This window comes from Solanum verrucosum, unplaced genomic scaffold, assembly GCF_900185275.1.
Source record: "Solanum verrucosum unplaced genomic scaffold, falcon-dt-bn FXZP01000252.1, whole genome shotgun sequence".
Classification (NCBI taxonomy): domain Eukaryota; kingdom Viridiplantae; phylum Streptophyta; class Magnoliopsida; order Solanales; family Solanaceae; genus Solanum; species Solanum verrucosum.
Window position 1 is genome coordinate 7,523,651 of NW_026019988.1, and position 24,452 is coordinate 7,548,102.

Here is a 24,452-nt window from a genome sequence, read left to right on the forward strand (position 1 = left end):
TATATAAACGTTTCTTGAAAACAAAAATAATTTCTATAAGTGGGGAGATAGAGATTTCATTACTCTTCAAAGTGAATTACCAGACTTCAAAAATTAATATAAAATACTACAAAATTTAATCATTTCTAGTGATCGATTTTCTTTCTTCACTTTTTGTCAAAGTTTTAACTTGTATCTATTTCTATTTATAATCAAGTTATAAACCATAAAAAAAAAAAAACAAGGTAAAATAATTACTTGATTGACATGAATAGATCTTAAAGGGATATTTGAATTTTAAACATACATCCAACAATGAGCATGATTCTAGTTTGGTGGAACACTTCCAAACAATCTTATCAAGCTATCATCTTTAACAACATTAATGATTATATCTTAACATCTTTTTAAAGTAAATGTTCAAGTGACAAAGTTCTGTACTAATAGCATATTATAAAAATAAAATAAAAATTTAAGAAAAAAAAGAACAGTTTATTATTCTTCAATAACATATAAAATCTAAATGCAACACAAGTCACGTTGTAAGTCAAGTGATGTAACACGTAATGTCTTACATAGTCGCCATGCGTTGCTTCACATGACCGTCGAGTCAGTAAGTCGTACTCCACATAGATGTCATGTATCACCATTTAAAGTTATTTGCTTAAACTACTTACAAGTTATTTACTTAATTATAAATGTCTTCGAAAAATTGTTAAAGTACTTAAATGTACATCTTCAATTTGATGTATTCATAACAATTCAAGAAACCAATCAAGGTTGTAGTGGAGTGGTAAGTACGCCTTCATCCTTAACCAAATGTCTTGGATTCGAGTCTCCCTGGGTAGGGAGCCGCCTTTGATAGAGAGCGTTTTACCCCCACCATGGGACTTTTCAGCGCAAATACAGATTTAGTCATACTCCAATGTGAGTGAGACTTCCCAGCGCAAATACAAATTTAGTCGTACTCCAATATGAGACTTCATGTGAGTACCGAATATTGAGTGGAAAACAAAAACAATTCATAAAATTTCCTAAAAATCTGATTTTACAAAAATAGGATTTTAAAAAAAAAATAAAAGCTGAAAAACCCAAAAATAATACAAAAAATTAAAAATAAAATTGATTAAGTTAAAAGCCTCTCTTCACCAATAGCCTCATCTCTTTCTCCTTCTCTCTCTCTCTCTCCAAGCTCCTTGTTTTCTCACCCCACCCCACCCCACCCCCTAGGGTAGTTCTCTCTACAATAGATAGCTCAAATTTGCCCTTAATTGTATCATTCTTGTATATGCTTGAAAACCCTAGATCCACTCTCAAAGGCTTCTGCTAGGATCTGTTTGTTAGGGTTAATAACAATCATGGTGGGTCCTACACCGCCGCAGAAGCTGCAAATTCAGCCGCCACCTTCTTCTACACCGGCGGCGGCGCCTTCAGCTGAAGAAGAAGCTCTCAAGAGAAACACTGATTGTGTCTACTTTCTAGCTTCTCCTCTTACATGCAAGAAGGTTCAGCTCTATTTCATTTTATTTTTTTTGGGTTTAATTTGATTAGTAAATGATTATCAATTAGTTGAGATTAAGATTATAGTACTTCCTTTTAGTGTGAGATTTAGAGATTAATTGGGATTAAGATTTGGTTTTTATTAGTTTGTGTAGAGATTTGTATGTTACTTAGCAAGATTTAGAGGATTTCTTGGTTTTGGGATCCAATTTTTAACCTTTCAAGAGATGGGCAGTGGAATTGATATATAAGGTTTCGTATAGCTGATCTTAACTAGTTTGTGATTGAGATGTGCTTGTACTTTTGTAGTTGTTGATTTGATTTGAAAAGATTGTTGTATGGATGAATTAGTTGAAGATCTGTGTTTAAATGGCTGACCATTTTTTGCTTTCTAATCCAAGGTGATTTCTTTGTGTTTTTTGGAACTTGATCTACTTATGTTTTTAGCTATGGGTGAATACTAGTGATGTGGAAGCTGGGGTTTTTCATTTGGTGATTGGATAACGTCTGTCTTTTGTACTACTGATGCTTGATTCTGAAGTTCTTGTTCCTTTTTTGTTGCCTGCGTTGTCAGATTAAAGGAAGTATCTTTTTTTTGGTCGGATTTTAAATGAATTGTGTACTCGAGATTGTCTAGAGTGAGAAGCCACTGCCATATATAGAAGGTTTAACTTATATATATTTAGAAGTCTTCAAGTTACAGCATGTTGTCGTTTGTTGCCCCTGTGTTTTTGTCGTTCTTGGGAACGGTTAGGTTCTTGCTATTTGTCGTTTTGATACATCCACTCTTGCAGCTTGTTGATTTGTTTTTTGATTAGAAATGTGTATCAAAGATTTTATTTTTTTGATTTATATGATGGTTTTGTGATACATACTGGACTGAGAGTCAATCTTGGAGCAAGTATAAAGTTAGTTACTAGGATGTGGAAAATAAGTGTGCAGGTGAATGACTATCCGTGTATAATTATTAGCAATTACGTTTGTCGTTCTTGTCTACTACAAAATGTTTGTTTTGCATCTGAATTGTCGTTTGCTTTGGTCGGATCATGTGAGACCGTAACATGTGCAGTAACTGAATTTATTTCTCATTTATTTGTCTTTTTATAACCAATGGGGAAATGGCAAATGTTACAAAACCAGTTGGCATCGTGCTTTTACGTTATCAATTTCTCTGTGTGTGAATGAATACAAATGTGATTGGCTTCGCCATGATAGGGATAACGTTCTAGATGATTCAATCTTCGTCTTTGTTCTATACAGATCTAGGTCAGTATTTACCGACGCTCTAATTATTTTTATTTTGTCCATAGGGAAGCGAGTGTGAGTACCGTCATAGTGATGCTGCTCGGCTTAATCCTCGAGATTGCTGGTACTGGTTGAACGGAAGCTGCTTAAACCCAAAATGCGCATTCCGGCACCCTGTGAGTCATTCCTCTCTAACATACTACACATTCTTATCATCTATGTGCTATCAGTACCAAGGGTTCATTGCCGTGATGTGAACTTACTTATTTTCTTTTATTAGCAAACCAGGAGTGCTCTGTGTCTGTAAACTAATTGTTGGCATGATAGTTAATAATCTTCTACTTTTGCAGCCTCTTGATGGACTTTTGGGAGCTCAAGTTACAACTCCTACAGGATCTTCTGCACCGCCAATGGCATCTGTTGCACCTACACCGAATGTTCCATATGGTTCTAGCAAGCAAGGTGTACCATGCATTTTCTTCCAGCAAGGGTTTTGTTTAAAAGGTGATAGGTGTCCATTCTTCCATGCACCATTGTTTGTGTCTAACAAAGCTCCTCCACATCCTGTATCTACTGCATCTGCATCTACTGAGAAAACCAATTTTAAGGCATTTGGTGGGCTTGAAAAGTGTGTGCAAGAGAAGACATTTTTTCAAGCAAATATTTGGAAGTCTGGTGAATTATCTGTACAAGCACAACCAGTTGAGAAACTGAAAACTCCTTTGCCCAAGAATAATGCTGCCTTTAATGAGAATGTGTTGCCACCCAATCCTGTCATTGATGTTGCGCATCACAGGCACAAACCAAAAAGTGTGCCGCCTCCAAATGGAAATCCTGTCGGTAGATCCAACAGAGTGCAACAGTCTGCTAGGTTTGATAATCACAGTAGCTTTCAGAACAAAGATGATGAGATTTCAAGGGAGCTTTCACCTGGTTTTGATGTTCTTGTGGATGATGAGCTCAGAGGTACTGATTTTTATCATGGTGAAGGTCGATATGGCAGAAATGGGGGAAGGAATGAATATGATATTGGCCGATCTGCTGATTATACTTCAGTTGCAGATGTGGACCAAGATATGTACCATGATGTCTATGGGCATGACTCTCACGACAGGCTTCCGGGTCGCTCTGGTAGGGTGCAGCATAGAGCTTCTTCTGAGAGAGTACAAGGGGAATCCGCTCATCTTGAAAGGAGACGCTATGGTAGAGCTCACAGCCCTGAAGAAGTTCGAGAGCCAGATCTGAGGCATCGTTTATCAAAGCATAACAGGACTAATGGTTTGAGGTCAGTCATTAGTCATGACTATGCAAGTGAAAAACATGTTGAGGATCGAGGCAACCAAAGTTCCAGGAGGGATCGACCCTATGTACCTTCACATGATAGTTCCCTTGCTAGTCGTCTTCGCGGAAGAATAAAGCTACCAAGTAGATCACCCTCTCCAACTAATGGGACAGATATGCGGCTGGATAGGGCTAGGGACCGTGGCAGGTTATCTTCAGAAAGGCCACAGCTTTTCTCTCAACAGGGAAGGCTTCGTGATAGAATAAAGGGAAGAGTGCAAGAGGATCTCAATGATACTGGAAGAAATAACAGTGGTCCACGTATAAGAAGAGATGTAAGTGAGGATGATTCAAAATTTTCTGGTCCAAGAAGTCTTGCTGAACTTAAAGGTCGGAAAACTGCTGAGACCACTGAACAAAATATTGACGAGCGACAGGCCCTAGGGAAGCGTAAGTTCCAAAAGCGTGATGACTATCAGCAAACAGGAGGGGATAGTGTCTCATTTGACGGACCAATGCCTCTGCAAGAGATCTTGAAGAGAAAAAGAAGCAGTAAAACAGGCATGTCATCTGATAAGAGTGAAGACTATCAACATGAAAGAAAGGACCACTCTGTGCCAGTGGTGACTTCCTCCATCTCCAGGAACAATACTGACTTTGGGCAAAAGGAAGAGTCTGATCCTCCATCAGGTGTATCAGCTGATCATCAATCTCCTGCACACCATGGTGCAAATGAACTTGAAGCTGAAGAAGGGATGATTGTGGAAGAAGCAGACGATCAAGACCCTGAAGCCGAAGGTCATGATCAAAGAGATGGAGACTATGATTATGAGCAGGTCGATGGTGAAGATTACAATTTAGACGAAGGTGAGAATATTGATGCTGGTGAAGAATACCTGGATGATGATGATGATGATGAAGACGACTTTGCTAAGAAGATGGGTGTTGTTTTCTCATAAATGATGGGATACATCAATCGCTCTAAGCTATTTTAGGTTGGCTCGGAATGAGCAAATTCAACTGCTCTACTGATTTTTATCTTTTAGAAGTAGAGAGAACACTCTTTTTCTTCGTTGTATTTATACTCGGAGACTGGCTGGAAAATTTTCCACCGGTTAGTGGCATTTGGCAGATCTCTAGCTTTGCCAAAAATGGTGTTGACTGTAACATTAGAGGGCTAATAAGAAACATGTTTGCTAGTGTATTTTTTCTATAGATTTACAACTTTTTCCCCATATATACCTGGCAGAGTTGGAAGTTTAAAAGTTTTGTAATTTTCACAGGAGTTTTTTCCTTTTCATGCATGGTGAGAGTGCTTTTAGGTTAAAAGGGAAGTACTAGACTCATCTTATGTGATCTAGGTTTCGGTTTGTTTCAGATCCCTTGACGCTGGATTGGAGTTTGATGAAGCAATTGGTCGGACTTTGATTGCTCAGATTTTGAGAATGTGTGCCGTTAGATTGGAGTTTGATGAAGCAATTGATCGGGATTTGAGAATGTGTGACGTTGGATTGTAGTTTGATGAAGCAATTGATCGGTCTATGAGAATGTGCGACGTTGGATTGTAGTTTGATGAAGCAATTGATCGGTCTATGAGAATGTGCGACGTTGGATTGTAGTTTGATGAAGCAATTGATTGGTCTATGAGAATGTGTGACGCAGGGTTGGAGTTTGATGAAGCAATTAGTCCCTCCTGAATAATGACATAATTTGCATTATAAACTATCCTCTCTAAATTTCATTTGTAGTATAACATCGCCTAAGTTGTTTATTGTTGCTATATAATAATTGGGATATAACTTGCGTTCATTTGCTTTGATCATGTCACTAGACAATTTTGATGTAGACATTGCAAATGAATAAGTATTTTTGACGTAACTAAAGTATATCTCAATCTAAAAACATACATTAGTATTAATTGTTATAATCATAAATTAAAGGACAAAAACATATCAGCTCTAATTAACCATTGGTTAAACAATGAAACTTTAAGTAAAAGACAAGTGTCAACTTGATTTTGATACAAACACCAATAATACATGACCTTAACTTTCTAGATTCATGAATATTGAATCAATCGAATTATGTTATATCACTCAAATTTCGATTTTTCATATATAAATATAATTAATGTATTTCCTTCTTAAAGGGATATCTTTATTTGAAAAGGAGGTTTCATCGTTATATCGTGCAAAATTATTTTAACCTATTATAATGAATTACTAATCTAATTTTAACATTATTCATTTTAATTGTTATGAACAATTATCCGTGTAGAAAAACATACATAATTATTTGCAATTATATACTTGCAATTTAATCCCAAGAAATGCTTTTCCGAATATGTCTTACGTCACATAAATTTAAATTAGTGGGCTTTGAATGCACGTATCAGATATCAAACGAATTTTTATTTTTATTTTTAAAACAAACAAACTAAAAGCACATCCCTCAATAAGAGGTCTTATGTTCACGCTTTGAATATGAAAAAAATCTTAATAGGAAGCTATTATTCTACCCAATACAAACCCTGAATAATTAAGCTTCAATGTAAATAGTAAACATCGAGCGAGAAATCAAATAAAAAGCACATCTCCTATCCATTATTCACCCCACGTGTAATCTGTCGGATAACAACTGTGCATATTCATTACTTTTAGCAAATTTGCTGTCCAAATTGATTTAAAAAAACTTGTACATTTCGGACGAAAATACCCTCATCAATCTATTTTAAGCATTGTACAACATTTTTCTTCACGATAATAAAAAAAATCCTAGAACATTCGGGTAACGCCGCCGTGCTTCTCTCCTTTCTCGCCGGCCGTTTTAGACTCAATAATTTTCCGATCAAAGAAAAAATTCCCTAAAATTTCGTTTCTTTTTTTTTGGTGTCTAATTTCGGATATCCGGCGATGGGTTGGGTTGAAACGGCGGTGGAGCCGTCGTCGACGGCGGCAATAAGCTGGTGGGATGAAGTGAATGAATCTCCTATTTGGCAAGACCGTATTTTCTATGTCCTTGCGATCTTATACGGCGTCGTTTCTGCTGTTGCTCTTGTAATTTATCCCTATTTTGATTTAACTGTGATGAATTTTGAATGAATAGTAGATAATTTATGTAGCTGAGCTGTATTGATTGATTATTTACTGGAATTGGATGTTGATATTTGGTAAATTTTTGCTTATGCTATTTGTGTTTAGAGATATATGAAAATTTTGGGTATTTGTTGATTGTTAGCTTTTTTCTATTTGGGTGTAATACAATTTGGGGTTTTTCCTAATTTGTGTTAACCTGAGGTGGGGTCGTTTGGAAACAACCCCTCTAAAACCCGTCTTATGGGACTAAACTGAGTATATTGTTGTTGAAATTCAGGATTTTTAATCTGTTGAATGAATAGTTTAACTGAGGGTTCTGTGAGTTTTATTGAAAGTGAGCAATGTTAGAGTTATGTTATGTCGGATGTATTTAGCAAGAAAGAATGAAACTTGAGATGGATATGCTTTTGCTTTTGGTCTGTAAATCTTCTTGTTGCACCTTCTTGGTGGTTTTATCAATACAATTGCCATTTCTCAAAAAAGACTGAAACTTGAGTGTTGTTTGCAAGGTTTGCGCGCATCGTGTGTGGGTGGTGGGGGGTTACAGTTGTTGGTAGAACCTTAAATAGAGAATTACATGCTTTATTACCATGGCAATTGAATCATTTGGCAAGATCATGAAGAGCATGCTGCGAGTAGGAAGGAATTGACAGTTGGTAACCTAAATAAATATAGAATACATGTAATCCCATAGAAAGATTCTTTTTATGATTGTTGATTTAAATAATCATTTTAAATGAGTCGTATTTTGTTTAGACCAATAAATGGACTGAGGTTATAGTGGAAAGTCATCCAAAGGATTTAAAAAACCCGTGTTTTCCGAAAAGAATCTAAACACATCAAATAGCAATGTTTGTACTTTCGTGTTTTGGATTTGGGGGGGGGTGGTTGAGATAGGATCATATTAATCATTTAATTACACTTCAAATTGGTTAGCAACATGAATATTCTGTATCCTTTGGAGGATTTATCAATCTAATGCTATCCTCATCCTTTATTTGGACTTGGAACTGGCTATGCTTTGCAAAGCTCTCATGGGCGGAGGTAGGAAGGTAACTTAAGGTGAACTGGGTAATTCGTAAATTGATATTGATGTCCATTGATGTTTTTAGTTTACCATGACAGATATCTGCATATATTAAACATCTTTTGTAATAGAAATCGGTGTAGAGTTGCTCTTCCTAGTTGCCTGTAAATTTGCCTGATGTATGCTAAATAAAAAGGGCCTACACTATGCATTCATTCACTTCCAGTTTGAAACTGGAAACAGCTATAGGTTGGTTTTATCATTTATCTGTGTCCTTAGTTGATTTTGGATAATGATCTGAATTTCCTTGTCTATAATTTTTCTTCCTTATCCAATAGCCATTTTAATATGTGTTCTAAAGCAGATATCGTCTGTGACATCAATGCTTTAGTGTATTTATGATTCTGCAGAGTTGTTTCTAACTTTGTCAATTTGCAGGTGCAATTAATCCGGATTCAAATGAGAGTTCCCGAGTATGGATGGACCACTCAGAAAGTCTTCCATTTCCTCAATTTCTTGGTGAATGGGGGTTGGTATCTTCTTTTGTGATTATTTATGTTGGAAACATCCTCATGGAAATATTATGAGGTGTTTTTCAAATTATAGTCTGGTTATACTAGGGGAAAAATGAACATTTTTCCTTTACATTTCACTTTGCTTTGATCTGTTAGGTTTATATTGTATTGAAGTTGTGTTTTTCTCCTTTGGTAGTTCGCTCTCTGGTTTTTGTATTTCGTCGGGATGTTCAGAAGTTGAACCCTGAGGTTAGCCACTGACATTGGTTACATGTCTTGTTGCCGTTTTTATCTTGGTCTCTTTCATCTTGTAACCGTACATGTAATGTTTTGGTAGATTATCCAACACATCTTGCTTGATATGCCAAGTCTTGCATTCTTCACAACTTTTGCGCTTCTAGTATTATTCTGGGCTGAGATATACTATCAGGTTTGCGTGTGCTCTCAACTGAATGTTTTGCAGTTTGTGTCAATTCTCAAGCTTAATATATCTGCTTTTCCTGTTGCAGGCACGTGCTGTATCTACTGATGCTCTTAGGCCTAGTTTCTTCACAATTAATGGAGTGGTTTATGCTATTCAGGTAAATATTTAGTCCTCGTGCTACACTTTCTTCTGAAAAACTTTGGTGCTTTCGAGTTAAATTAACTCTTTAAATATTGAAATGGTTTAAACCAAAAATTATTTTGCCAGATTGAATTTGACAAGACTAGTCTTACAAACAATAATTGTCGTTTCATGTTCTCAATATTTCTCAAGTTCAACAGAGGTCTTTTTTTTTTACTTTTTGGTTGCGTTTATTTGTTACTTTAGTTTGCGTTATTTATTCTTAACTAAACATCGGCTTAATTTAAAATTCCAAAGAGGAAAAGGGAGGAGTGAATGACTACTGAAAACTACTAGTTCCTTTTTTCCTCTTTTTTGGGGGGCGGGGGGGAGTATCCCAGTTGTTGCAGCCATGCAAGTAGTTTACGACATTGGAACTTATATTGTTTTATATATTTGCCGTCTGAATCTCTTGAAGCCTATTGAAAGGGGAGACAGCATTGTATTTCAGCAAGCATAGTCGAGACGAAGACAGTTGAAGTGAAATCATACTCCAAATTAAATACCCCTGTTGTTAAACTTCAAATTCTAGAATCTTATTGAGGATTAATCTTAAGGCAAGTATAAAGAATTAAAGATGATTCTATCTAAAAGGACCGTATGCTGTCTGCGTTTGATAGATTCTCTCCATCTAGAAAATGTTTGATTCACCATTTTCTTCTTTTTTTTTGGGATGAAGCATCACATTTTATTTATAAAAAGCAATAAATGTCCCTACAGAGAAGTATACCAAAAAGTAGGAAAATCATACCAAAAAAAGTTGATTTTCTACTAACAACACACACTCTTCTATGCTTGTAGGATCTCATTAAAAAAACTAAGGGATAAGAGACTATTCTCTATACCATCAAAACTCTCCTATTTCTTCCTTTCCATATGGTCCACATAAATGCAATTCGTTGAATTATTTTATTAGCTGCTCACAGGTGGTCAAATTAGTGTGGACTGGGGTGATTAGTTCTGGTCTTGAATCAAGCAATAAATGGGCTGTAAAAGATGATGAGTTGGTGGAATTTGATGAATGCCTTTGGCAAAGATCATTTTGTAGCTATTATCAATCATAAATCATTAAATAGGTTCTGAATCTTATTAGTTATATAACCAGCATTCAGCTTGGCTTGAACTACTATCCACCCAGTACAAGCTCAACAAGTCTATTCATGTTGCTCTTGGATAGGTCACACATGTCCGACCCTTAACCCACCCATCAACCCCCAAATGTACACATCCAAAGTAAAAAGAATGAAGCACTAGTACTAGTAACTATACTTCAATTTCACCACTATGATACGGGAACTTCACATTTAAATTACATGAATAGGACTGGTTTTCTAAGTTTGAAGATGTCTTATCAAGAAGGGATACTGTGTTTGGTGAATGCTCATTGCCAGAGTCGGACATTACACAAGCTTATGTCCTGTTATAGTACTTTCACATGAAACAACAACTATGCCCCGATTCCGAACAAGTTGAAGTTGGCTTTATGAATCCTCACTAATCATGTTTATCCACTTAAGTTCAATACTATATACATTAATCTTCTAACACTCTCCTTAAGCTTATGCATGTAAGTCATATGTACCAATCCGAGCTTATTACTCATGTAACTAAGTATGAGGACTAGTGAGGGACTTGATGAAATATCCGCAAGCTAATCATTTGACTTCACTAATTTTTGTAATAATAACATTGTCAAAAATATTTGTAATAATATCTCTTGAGAGTATTTTTTTTCTTTTGATGAAGTAAGTGATGTACTAATAGCAAAAGCATCCAGTAGATGCAGGAATTACAAAATAAAAGAACATATCAACTCCTTAGAAGAAACCAAAAAATCTATTATTAAGACAATAGAGCTGATAAATTTGAACGGTTCAGCCAACAAAAAGGAAGGACAAATATCTAACCTTGAGTAGAGATGTGAAAGTTGAGATGCCATCAGAACATCTTTGATTCCTTTTTGACCAGAAGCACCACAAAATAGCAGCAGGAACCATAGACTGGATTTTCTTGATGGACTTCTCAACTTTCCAGGAGCTCCAACTCACAAAAGCTTACCGGCACTGCATGACATTGTTCACTGCAGTCCAAAAAGTGATAGAATCGTAGACCACGTGTCTGTTGCAGCAGGACTATGAAAAAAAATAGATGATTGATAGATTCCGTGTTGCTTTTGCACATATGGCATGTGTAACAATCTGCAAACCCCTTTTGCTGCGATTGTCCTGGGTCAAACATGCTACATTTGGTGTTATCCAGCAAAAAACACTATTCTTTGGAGGTATTCTAGTCTTCCTTATAAGTTTGTAGGGCCACTAGCCGATCATTTCCTTGTTGGAGCTCAAAGGTTGCATAACTAGCTCTAATTGAGTATTAGCCACTCTTATTGCTGCCCAATAAATCTGTCCCTATTTTGAGTAATGGTTGAGTTATTTCGAAGGCTGCCAAGAAGTTCTACCAGCTTATCAAACTCCTAATCATTTAAATTCCTTCTTGAACTTGGACTTCATGAGTTAGAGCCCGTTTGGATTGGCTTAAAAAAAAGTAGCTTTTAAGTCAAAAAAAATAAAAAGTCAAACTTAAATGACTTTTTAAGTCAAAAAATAAAAAGTAGGGGGAGACCTACTTTTGATTTTTAACTTTTTTAAAGTCATTTTAAAGTTATTTTTAATCTTGCCAAACACTTTTAAAAGTTAAAAATGACTTACAAGTAGGGTTGACCAACTTTTAAGTCAATCCAAACAGGCTCTTAGTTGATCCAAATTAGCTCACAAGTTGCTACAACCATGGCTTGATATTCTACTTCTGCATTAGATCGAGTAACCCCGCTATGCTTCTTAGTGGGAAGGACACAAATTACCTCCTACTAAAATACGATATCCAGATGTAGAAAGCTATCAAAAAGTGATCCTGCCTAATCAATGTCTATATATCCAACGATCTACTCATTGCCTCGATCCTCTAAGATTAATAAGGGAGAATTCTTAAAATGACTTACAACACACAAGAAAAGAAATGTTAAGTATAGTCACTGTGAGATAATTCAACTTACCAACTAATCGTCTATATCTTCCAGGATCACTGTGTAGTTATCCCATCCTGCGTCTGAGCAACCTCAATACCTAGAAAATACTTCAGTGAGATGGTGCATGAATTTAGGGATACCATCCTTATTATTGCAGTGATAACAATATCTTCTTTTTGGATGACCATGGTGTCGGGGCAAGCTGTCGCGCACCTCGCCTAATTCCACGAGTAGGTATCTACCTTCCACCAGCAATAGGTATCAGGTAACTTGTCCACCAAGGCTAGGACAGATGATATCTAATGTTTTTTTGGCTCCACTGTGTTTTGAATGTAAGACCTCAGGGTTCTCAGCCACTCCATTGACCACTAGGCCACACCGATGAAGCATAAATACACAGATTTGAAGCAGAATGACGGTAAAACACAAAATGATCAGCTTCATTAGGAGTTGTGCTGAACCCCTGAATTATTGTGTTGAACTTTCAAACCAGGCTCGAGGAGATACTTCAAATCATAGAGGGACTGGTTCAATCCGCATACAAGGTTACTAGGCTCCCCCTAAGCAACAAAAATATCAAACCCAAATCACAAATTGGATTGAAGAAAGGTCTACACCAGTTTTTAACAGTGAAAATTCAGCCAAACAATGACTGAAAATTGCAAAGTGGACCTGGAAGGGTTGCACACTCTTCAAATGCTTGAGAATTTGAAAGAGTCAAAACTCTGCTGAAACAGTGGAGAAGGCTGAGAAAAAAAATCAACTGTAATGCCGAAAAACACATTATTTCAGTGATGGAAGATAACCAAATATCTATCGGTCTAGTCAGAATCAGAAGGGGAGCTCCATGAACTAAGAATCAGCTTTGGAAGTCGTCCGAACACGCACTCGACGTGTGGTCTGATGCTGGAGCATCCACTCTTATGTGCACATGAGAGCACGTGGATGGGAGACTGTCGGAGGGTGGGGAACTCTGTGGTGATGTTGGTTTTCGCACAACACTGTCGGACACACATTTCATGCAAAACATCCCTAGAGAGTCATTAAATTTTGAGAATTGGTAAACATTGTATTCTTCAGCATATACCTTTAAAAAATTCAGAAAAGAACAAAAAGCATAATACTTACAAGGATCCTAAGTTGATCTGAATCCTCTAATCCTATCTCTTTACAACAAAAATATAGAGATACAATGCAATTCCATTTAACCTTGTGAATGGAATTGGATATATCTTAGAGAGTCATTAAATTTGATTCACAATGATTGTCTGACTGTGGTTTCTTTCCTGAATGTTTCTCACCAAAGCTCTAATACTATGCGAGAACTAAAGACACGGAAATTATGATTAAGATGCGTATCTACATTATTATACTGAGCCCTTTGTTTTGGTTTTATTTTGATAGTATATAATAACCCTTTTCTCATGTGGGACACTATAATTTAATATTCTAACAATAATGATACTGATATTATTTAAAAAATTCTAGGTTTTTCCTCGGATATAAATCTATGATTAGTTGAAGTATTCCTGGAAAAGCAATAGGTTCAAAATCAACGCACTAGCAAGACAACGTATTCCTAACTAGAAGATATCAACTATATGAATCTTCTTCTTTCATTTTGTCCTGAATTGTAGGTCTTTACAGCTTCCTTCTATGTAATTTTAGGTTTACCTCGTCCCCTTGCCTTCATTCACCATAGTTTCACATGGATCGGTGAATTTGTAGGTCAATGCAGAACATGAGTAAATCATCTCAAGCGACCTTCTCTCATTTTTATCTTCGATTATGTGCACCTTCGGGTGAATGTGCTTGTTTTTAATTTTATTTAATCTTATAGGACCGCACTTCCATTCTAGTATTCACATCTCTACAACACTCATCTTTTGATATGTGGGACTTTAGCGGTCCAACATTTACTACCATATAATGTAGCCGGTCTACCTCGTAGATAAAACAGTATATGAGAAAATGATAATTCTTTTCATGGTTATAGATGCTTTGTGGATGTTCATTGCTTGATTTTTTCTCTTTCTTATTGAATTGTTCAGATCATATTATGGCTGATAATATGGTGGAAGCCTGTTCCAGCACTTGTCATCTTATCTAAGGCGTTCTTTGCAGGTCTGTGTCTTATGGTTAACTTATTTTAAATATATTTTCTATTGCGTGGATATGTTGCAACTGCACTGACACATTTTCTTTTGTACTTGCATTATTTTGCAGGTGTATCTCTATTTGCAGCCTTGGGGTTTCTTCTTTATGGAGGAAGGTAAGATCTAATTTCTTTACCAGTGATTGGATCTAACCTCTGAAGGTGTGTGTTGGTGTAACCACACATCTTAGAAGCACAAGAACAAGCAGCATTCATATGCCGTGCATTTATTTCTGTCCTTTGTGAGAAATTGTCTATGTTTATCGAAAGAATATATGCCTAATGGCTATACAGAGCCTTAAACCTCTTCTACGAAAGCCTTAACCACTTCCATTTTCGTAAATGTCTGTTAGTTATGCTGTGTAATTGCTGTATGCTTTGCTCAAGATTTTCTTTTGGATAAGCAATGATCTATGTACCCAGATGCAAATCCATATATTTTAACCTTTCTGAGATTAATTAAGCTGAGTCTCTGGGATCACCTTTTTCTGAACTTAGGTATTTCCTATAGTAAGCTGCATCCCAGGTAGTAGATATCGTTCGACCTCTGATTGCCAATGCATACGGTTTTATCATTTATCTATAGCAGTCCATATTGCTATGCTTTACACCCTGGTGCCTTCCTGTTGTTGCCCAACATTTGACTATTTTCATTGGCACCAAACTTGTGTTCGACACATTGTGATTGATAACTTCGTTGAATCATAGGACCGTGAGCTCCTTTTTCTTAACTTGCTCATTTCTCAGCCAAAACTTATAACATCTTAGCTGCAATTCTTGGCTCTCAGCAACAAAAAAAAGCACTTGTAGGGATTTGCATCATGACGGAGCCGACAATAATCCCGCCACTATGAATACATAAGACTCGCTGCATGATAGAACTCTATGTACTGGTATACAAGGATATAGTGACATTTTAGCTGCTATAATCGTCTAAAATTTTTACTTTGCTTATTCATCTACTAGATTTGTGCTAACAAAATCTCCTGCATTGTAATTTTGAAATGTGTAGTGTGTAACCTAATTAGGTCCTGATTAATATTGATATGAGTTCACTCTTTGCATGCTATGGGAAGTAGGTTCTACATGTTCGTTTAGTTTGTCCCTTCACCTTTGGTTCATACACACTTCAATATAGTTTGAGGTGAAAAAACATGTTAAGTGGATAAGTCATGTGTTGATACCTATTTGATGATCACAATTTTCCTTCACCTTACATCACCTCTTGCAGGCTTTTCCTTATGTTACAGCGTTTCCCTGTAGAATCAAAGGGGAGACAGAAGAAACTACAGGAAGTATGTCGCTCACTATGTATCTTTCATTATTAGTTGGTGTTCTTCTTGTTTAATGTCATCTAACTCTACATATATATTTTGGTATCTGCAGGTTGGTTATGTGACAACAATATGTTTTTCATGCTTCCTGATTAGATGCATTATGGTAAGACCACATTTCTTGTTAATAAACTATTCTTAACTGAATTATGACCATACCACAGAAAGCCTTGCAAAGGAGTCCATCCACATTGTGATGTGTGATTGACCTCTGTGGGTTCTCCCTATATGGTATTTTTATATTGTAAATATTGTTGTAAATTAGTCTTAGTTTATACTTCTAGGAATTCAACTGAAGTTTTTAAGAAGGTAATGAAACTAACTTTGTTCTATCCATCTTACTCTTATTTCTCTTATCGTTTGCGTCGCAGATGTGTTTCAATGCATTTGATGAAGCTGCGGATCTTGATGTTTTGTACCATCCAATTTTAAATTTTGTATACTATCTGGTAAGTTCTAACAACACTGAACCTTTAGTGTTAACTTGCTTTTGTTTCGCACATTATTCTTTATGTTCCAGTGAAGAAGATCAACATTTGCAGTTAGTAAGTGTAACGGACAACCTCCAAATCATAATTTAATTGGATAAACGATTTGATTTACCAGTTTGTCGCATGCTACACCCTGTTTTCATGTGTCAAAACTTCTTCCCAGGTCCTTTTTACCTAAGTAATTCCTTTGTCAGGAGCTGAGAGGTTCTTGTTTATGTCAATGGTATTTTAGTTTGCGAATCTCCAATTTAAAGCATCCTGGTCATTTTGTTTCTGCTTATGTCTTCATCAATGTTGTGTTTTTTGCTTTCCTTGAACCAAGGGTCTATCAGAAACAACCTCTCTAACCTCTCTCTGCCTGCCAAGGGTCTATACTCTACCCTTCCTAGACCCCACTTGAGACTATATTGGATATGTTGCTGTTTTTAAAGCATCTTGGTGAAACAATGGGTGTAGGAGGGTTGAGTGTGTGTATTGAATTTAAAGTCATATTTGTATTCCTTGTGTCCTATCTTAGGTGCATTTTGATGGGAATTTGACTCATGAGTGTTCGAGATTTGGACTTTTTGGCCTTTGTTAACATTTTTAAGTGCTTTAAAAGAAGTTTATATGTTTTGAGGATGACCAGACTTCTGTCAACTCTTTGCAGTTGGTAGAGATTCTACCTTCTTCGCTCGTCCTTTTCATTTTGAGGAAGTTGCCTCCAAAGCGAGGGATCACACAGTACCACCCTATTCGCTGATACAACAGTGTGCATTGGATGATGGAAATCAAGCTCTGGGATCAGGGTATCAGATGAGTTGGCTTTTACGATACTCGTCTTACCTATAAGTGTTTGAAGCAAAGACCATATAGTGAGATATTGTACGTGGAGCATGGTTCATCAGGACTCTTGGAAAAATAGTTTGTTCTCTGCAGATATTAGTTATGTCTGTAATTTGTTTGTAGTCTTGAAGCAAGAGTTGTGGAAGAAGTTGTGTTATTTCTAGTGTAATTATCTTCATATTTGTATGTTTCAGATTTCAATTGATTATTCTTTCCCCCCATCTCTTTTTTCCTTGAGTCGGAAGGTCTTTTTGAAACAATCTCTCTACCTCTGAGGTAGGGGCAATGTCTCATGTACACACTACCCTCCCCAACCCGCACTTTGTAGGACTATGTTGGGTACATTGTTGTTGTATTCTTTTCCCCCATATTTCAAGTCTTATTTCGTGGCGTGCTAGTTTGGAACACTCTTAGGTTGTGCTTGGTTACACACAGAGAATCAATATCTACGTGATACATAGCAAAGAGCAAAATATTATGATGCATAGAACAAAGTAGATGTTATGAATTGTACCTGGAATATTACAGTGAGATTAAATTTGCAGAAGGAAGAACCGTACGAGATAGCTCACGTATGGTTTGCGAGCCTACGTCAACACTTATATAATAGCCAAACGGGATGAGAGGATCGACCCCTTCAGAGAATTTTGAAGAAAGGCTGTTCCTTGAAGATGATTGTCTTCTCCAGAGAGATAAATTGCTAGTCATACACCTACCTCTCTTTTAATGAAGAGTACTGGTTGGTGCACTTGCATTTCAGCATTTCTAACAACCATTCTCCTTGATCACGCCTTTACTTTTGTTAAAATGCTCAATTTCATGTTTGAAAACTTTGTACAAATTATATTTGACTATTTAAGACTTATTTGGTTGGTTTTGATTGGGACACCAGGGGTTCACAAGAAGGAAAGGCCTGCACTATCATACAGTTTGGGTGCAATCGCGCAAGACGGGCTAGACAGGTCAGTGATATTTCTCACAAGGCAGACAGGCATGCAGCACTTGTGCATGAGCTAGAGGTGATCGCGCAGAGCATAACACTCACTTTGGGTTGTGACTGCGCGATCACCTCATAAGATCAAGTGCTTTGGCTGAACTCATAGTATATGTTGCACAGCTTAAACAAGTCAACAAATCAATTAATGGCACCAGTAAAATGATCAAAGTTTAAATGGCAAGATCTCAATTCAGTGTAGCCAAAGGAAACAGAGAGATGTATGAAGCAAAATTAAAGAACATAGTTCAAGAATTCTAGCCCATTAAAGTCTTAATCCAAAGATTTTTAAGTTAAAGAATTAACGACACCAACAACAGAAACATCAGCTTCCAAAATGCAACAGTCTTCAATAAGAAAGCCCTTTTTAGGATCATTGAATTCACAACATGGCATAAATGATGACCAGCCCCAACCCTTTGTAGCAGCTGAATACCAATTTGAACTACCTGTAACAGAACAATGTCAAATTATTCAAAAAACCAGATGTAGAAACCAACCAATTGAGGGGGAAGGTATCATGAGAACGCAGAGAAGCTGTTTACGATATATATATATATCTATATACATATCATCATTTTGTCCATTGTATGTATGTGTATATTCTTGTGACTTTTTACATGTTTTCATCCCCTTCAAAATCAGAACAAACAAATCAACTCTAGAGAGTTTGATTTGGTACTGATTGAAAGTGGTTTATTAAAGAACTAAGTTCAATGACAATTATTTTGTATGGTCATCATTTTTTCATGCTATAGAGTTGCGATAAATGAAAACATTTTCTTTCGTATCAAACATTTAACAAATCCTGCAGGAAATCAAGGAACAAGAGAAAGTACCACTCTTGTTGTGATGTTCACCACCAATCTGGTTTTTGAGAGAAATGCTAAATTTTGCCTGGACTCTTTTTTGGCGATTAAATCCTTTAGCATCAACTGATTCAAGAAAGACGGAGATGTTCTTACCATTTTGTCGGTTGTCACCTGTAGGATATAACGAAAGTTTCCTGCATATTCCAGACACATCAAGTACTCGTAAAGTTACAGTGTTAAAGTAAGTTCAAGAGGGATTTAACGTATTTTCTCAAAGAAATAACAACATATTATATATACCATTTATAACCATCAACAATAAACTCTTCAGAATAGTACACTTTTTTCTTCAATTTTGTGAACTTAGTAATCTTCCAGTTGTGCTTATAAACCTTGGTGCCTTTCAATAAGGACATACATTCACCTATTCCCTGGTTCTTGATGACATATACGTCAACTCCAACGACACATTTGTCATTAACAAGGTAACCATTAGAGGGATCTTTGAATGTTTTATGAGAGATACATTTCGAAAAGCCCCATTCAGTCTTGATATTGCGAAAATGCCTCTCCATTCCTGCATCAAAACAAATTTAGTCATAGAATTTGGCCACAAAAGATGTAAAAGTAACCGTCTGTCAAGAGGAAAATAATGTCATAGAGTGAAAGAAAAGACTATACCTTTCATTACATTATAGTTGTCGTGAATTTGATCGAATATCAAGAAGCTAAATGAGACATTCACCGCCCAAACAGCATGTAGGGAACCTTTCCCAATAATGGCCAAGTATACAGATATATGGCCTGCTCCATCTACATCTCCATCAGGATAAATGATCATTTTCCTATCACATGTTCATGAAATTTTAAACTTTCTTTTCAACCTCGTGGAGATAGAGAGGTTTTCTGAAAGAAATTTGGCTCTCAAGTAACATATACCAAGAAAATTTGAAAAAGCCAATACAGAGGTAGAACAAGGCACAACAAATAATGGAGTAAGGCATATGTAACATACCATACATAGTAGAATAATAATGTGATAATCGAAGCATAAGAAACAAGAGGCAATAGCAATAATCTAAGAAGAGCGAGACAACCCTCAAATACCTTCTACTCAGTACTCTCCTATCTATAGTCATGTCCTCGGTGAAGCTGTTTCATATCATGTCCTATCTAATCACCTCTCTCTAGTACTTCTTCGACCTAACTCTACCCCGTCTTTAAAAGAAAAAATAAAATTGAAAATGTAGTCAATAATGATGAGCAAGTACCAATTGAAGCCACCGGATTCGAACTCATTTGATTCATACTTGGAAGTACCATTTTCTGAGAGCAACGAAAATGATTCAATCTTCCACAAGTAACGTCTTGGTAATGAATTTGTAATATTTTCCATGTTTACTTCTGAAATGGAAATTTAAAAAAGTTAACATTTTGCATATGATGTATAAACTACTTTTAAAAAAACAATATTTAGCGACAGACAAATTTTGTAGCTGATACTACCTCCCATGGCTCTGTTGCTGACACTACCTCCCATGTCTCTTTTGCTAATTAACTTTTATGATCACTTCTTGTTATATATATATAAAATAAATAAGTAAAGAAACTAATAAAATATTGCATAATATTCTAACTGCCTAATTAAAAGGATTAGGGAATATTCTTATATCTAGACTATCTAATCATACCATATATAAATATTTTCATATCTATACTATCTAAATATACCATAATTAACACAATTAAACACCTCAATTCCTGATGAAGTGTTTCAATTAGACATTTTTGTAAAAAATATTTGAGTGTGTTTTCATTAGTTTATTATGTGATTAAATTAATCATATAAAATGTGACATCTTTTTTAATTATACGCACCAACCTCAAGTAGAAAACGTCTGGAGTTTTATGACTTATTTGTGGCGGATGAATATAAATAAAGGAGATGACATATTTTATGTAGTTAACTTAATTAAGTAACAAACGAATGAGAACACATACAAAAATTGAATCTGAAGTGTCTAATTGAAATACTTAATTAGGAGTTGAGGTGTTCAATTGCATCATGTATTAGTTCGAACGTATAAATGGAATATTCTAACAAGTTTAAATGGTTGGCTATGTATTAAGCCTTCCAATTTTATCATGTTTGGACAAAAATTTTAATAAACATTTTCCGTAGAAAACAAGTTCCTTAAAAAATAAAGAAAATGATTTCCTTAATGGAAGTAGAAAAAACAAGTTTCATAAGTATATACTAAGTTTATTGTCTCCTCCCCACTCATTCGTTGCTTATGTAACGACCCACATTGTGATTTGAAACTCCTTTCCCTGAGAAGACCTTTCCTGTAGTTTTATTAAAGTTTGGGATTAAAACAAGTAAGGAAGAGAACCCTTTTAGCTACGACAATGAGTATAGACCTCTTCCCTTCACTACTTACCCAATGGACCACTTAGAATAAACTGAATTGAAAGCGATAAGCATTCTGTAAACATTCCAAGTTTTCCATGCTGCTCATTCTCTTTGTATGAAAAGTAGGAGTAGAAAATGCCATAGGTAGAACCTCCCATGTATTCGTTCGTTGGGTAAAAAAATTTAGAAGTGTAGGGAGAGGCTAAAAGAGACATTTTAAGGCCCACTAGCCATTCGGCAGGGCTGATGAGTCTGGATCCAACCGAGACCAGGTCCAACCGGGCCAGGCTAGGCTAAGAGAATTTTCCACTTGTCTGCCCCATCAACCAACCCGGTTATCACCGGGGCTGGGACAACCGGCCTACTTAAACCGAGCCGGGCCATCCCATCCCCTGCCACAGTTTCTCATTTCTGGAAACTCAACCAGTATAAATAATGCCAACCATAACATTAGAGGGAGCCTTGTATTATATTTAACCACACACAGCTTAAACAAGTTAATGGCACCAGTAAAATGATCAAAGTTCAAATGGCAAAATCTCAATTATGTGCGGCCAAATTAAAGAACATAGTTCAAGAATACTAGCCCATTAAAGTCTTAATCCGAAGATTAAGTTAAACAATTAACAACGCCAACAACAGAAACCTCAGCTTCCAAAATGCAACAGTCTTCAATTAGAAAGCCCTTTTTAGGATCATTAAATTCACAACATGGCATAAATGATGACCAGCCCCATCCGGATGCAGTAGCTGAATACCAATTTACACCACCTACAAGAGAACAATGTCAAATAACCAGATGTAGAAACCAACAAATTGAGGGAGAAGGGGGTGGGGGTGCAGGGGTTTACCCCTATCTTGAGAAGGCAGAGAGGCTGTTTACGATATATATATATTCTTGTGTCTTCTTTCATGCTTTCATCCCCTTCGAAATCAGACTGCAGATAATATACTATTTATTGAGGAAAAGGAACAAGAGAAAGTACCACTCTTCTTGTGATGTTTATAACCACTAATCTGGTTTTTGACGGAAATGCTAAACTTTGCTTTGACACTTTTTTGGCTATCAAAGCCTTTAGCATCAACTGATTCAAGAAAGATGGAGATATTCTGACCATTTTGCCTGCTATCACCTGTAGGATATAACAAAAGTTTCCTGCATATTCCAAACACATCAAGTACCCGTAAAGTTACAGCGTTAAAATTTAGTGGACAAGTAAGTTCAAGGCATAAATAAACTATATACCATTTATATCCCTCAACAGTAAACTCCTCAGAATAGTACACTCTTTTCTTCAATTTTGTGAACTCGGTAATCTTCCATTCGTTCTTATAAAGCTCGGTGCCTTTCAATAAGGACATACATTCACCTATTCGCTGATTCTTGATGACATAGACATCAACTCCAAAGATACATTTGTCATCAACAAGGTAACCATTAGACGGATATTTGAATGTTTTATGACTGATACATTTCGAAAAACCCCATTCAGTCTTGATATTGCGAAAACGCCTCTCCATTCCTGCATCAAAACAAATTTAGTCCTATACTTGGGCCACAAAAGATGTCTGTCAAGAGGAAAATAATGTCTTAATACCTTTCATTACAGTAAAGTTGTCATGAATTTGATCAAATATCAAGAAGCTAAACGAGGCATTCACCTCGCAAACAGAATCCAACAAGCTTGCCCCAATAACAGCCAAGTATATAGATATATGGCCTGTTCCATCTCCATCTCCGTTAGGATGAATGATCATTTTCCTATCACATGTTCATGAATTAGGAAGTTTTAAACAATCTTTCTTTTCAAAAATTAAAAAATAAAGAAGTGACAATATGGAAACAAGTCTATAGCCAGAGGACTAATAACAATTCTACTCAATGAGCAACGCGTCCAGCTTTCCAGACATCTCACCGGAAAACAAATAAGAGAAGAAAAACCACAAGACGAGAGGAAAGTAAAGTTAGTTACTTGTCTGAACCATAGCTTCATAGCTCATTACAATTTACCCTTTATTGTATTCGTTTACCAATCTATGGTACACGTTAGGGGTGTCAAATGAGTGGCTTGAACTGAAATAGAGCAAGCTAAAAGGGCGATGAGTTGATAAATTGGTTCGACTAAAATCAACCCAAAAGCTACTTGGGCTGAAATGAGCTAAAAAAAAAAGGACCAGGTATGACCTGACTAATTTGAACCAACAACATACCTTAGTGTATTAATCCCCGCAAGTGGGGTTTGAGAATGGTAGAGTGCACTCAAGCCTTATCCCTACCTCGTAATAAGACAATTCAAAAATGACAATACCGAGCTAGAACAAGGCATTAAAATAATGGAGAAAGCATAACAATGTGATAAACAAAACATTCACTACTAGAAACCAAGGAATTAATGACAGACATAATTTCGCACTAAACGGTGAAAATTCCATGCTAATCTCATTTAGCTATAAATTGGTGACAAATTACTAGAAAATTCAATTAGCTAGGAGGGTTTTAGCAACAGATTGCTAGGGATTGCCGACAAATTCCCATTCCATTTTTTCTTGTAGTGATAAGAAAAACCATGTAGTAGCACTAATCAAAGAACAAAAAACTACACGAATAATGTTAATACTATCTACCCACCAAGCTTACCCCATAGGAGACCGAGACAACCCTCAAATAACTTCTCCCTTCTATCCTAATTTGTGACCTCCATATACTCTTACCTTAAGATAATGTCATCGGTGAAAACATAGACAAAAAAATAAAATTGAAAGTCTAGTCAATTTTATTTTTTTTTAAGTTAATGATGAGATAAGTACCAATTGAAGCCACCGGATTCGGACTCATTTGATTCGTATTTGGAAATATCATTTTCTGAGAGCAACGAAAATGATTCAATCTTCAACATGTAACGTGTTGGGAATGAATTTGTAATATTTTCCATGCTTACTTCTGAAGAAAAAAAAAACAGGATTTAGCGACAGACAAATTTTATAGCTAAACAACACAATACATACCAAAATATGTGATACATACCTACCTGGCTACCTCCCATATCTTTGTTGCTGATTAACTTTAATTGTGTCAATGAACTGTTGATAATTATTTGAACCTTTTGGCAATATATATAAAAATGAAATATTTCATTACTATTATATGAAATAATAA

At 36.1% G+C, this 24,452-nt stretch overlaps 4 protein-coding genes across 4 annotated transcripts; 2 read left to right on the top strand and 2 right to left on the bottom strand.

The window, feature by feature from the left end:
* Positions 1-1,230: 1,230 nt before the first annotated feature.
* Positions 1,231-5,220, top strand: LOC125819124 (zinc finger CCCH domain-containing protein 17). Its single transcript, XM_049498638.1, has 3 exons — positions 1,231-1,484; positions 2,790-2,900; positions 3,075-5,220. Exons 1-3 carry the CDS (start codon positions 1,338-1,340, stop codon positions 4,962-4,964), a joined length of 2,148 nt encoding a protein of 715 aa, XP_049354595.1. The 5' UTR covers positions 1,231-1,337; the 3' UTR covers positions 4,965-5,220.
* A 1,697-nt stretch (positions 5,221-6,917) lies between these two features.
* Positions 6,918-17,297, top strand: LOC125819127 (tobamovirus multiplication protein 3-like). The gene is made up of 11 exons (XM_049498644.1): positions 6,918-7,061; positions 8,566-8,656; positions 8,839-8,891; positions 8,980-9,072; positions 9,152-9,223; positions 14,323-14,395; positions 14,498-14,543; positions 15,658-15,721; positions 15,813-15,866; positions 16,132-16,209; positions 16,901-17,297. The coding sequence occupies exons 1-11, from the start codon at positions 6,918-6,920 to the stop codon at positions 16,991-16,993; spliced, it is 861 nt and encodes a 286-aa protein (XP_049354601.1). The 3' UTR covers positions 16,994-17,297.
* Positions 17,298-18,358: 1,061 nt separating this feature from the next.
* On the bottom strand, positions 18,359-20,278 carry LOC125818867 (uncharacterized). The gene is made up of 5 exons (XM_049498381.1): positions 20,154-20,278; positions 19,564-19,727; positions 19,183-19,459; positions 18,910-19,076; positions 18,359-18,519 (listed from the first exon to the last, which is right to left on the bottom strand). The coding sequence occupies exons 1-5, from the start codon at positions 20,276-20,278 to the stop codon at positions 18,359-18,361; spliced, it is 894 nt and encodes a 297-aa protein (XP_049354338.1).
* Positions 20,279-21,905: 1,627 nt separating this feature from the next.
* Positions 21,906-24,228, bottom strand: LOC125818888 (uncharacterized). Its single transcript, XM_049498400.1, has 5 exons — positions 24,104-24,228; positions 22,894-23,057; positions 22,542-22,818; positions 22,282-22,451; positions 21,906-22,066 (listed from the first exon to the last, which is right to left on the bottom strand). Exons 1-5 carry the CDS (start codon positions 24,226-24,228, stop codon positions 21,906-21,908), a joined length of 897 nt encoding a protein of 298 aa, XP_049354357.1.
* Positions 24,229-24,452: the final 224 nt, after the last annotated feature.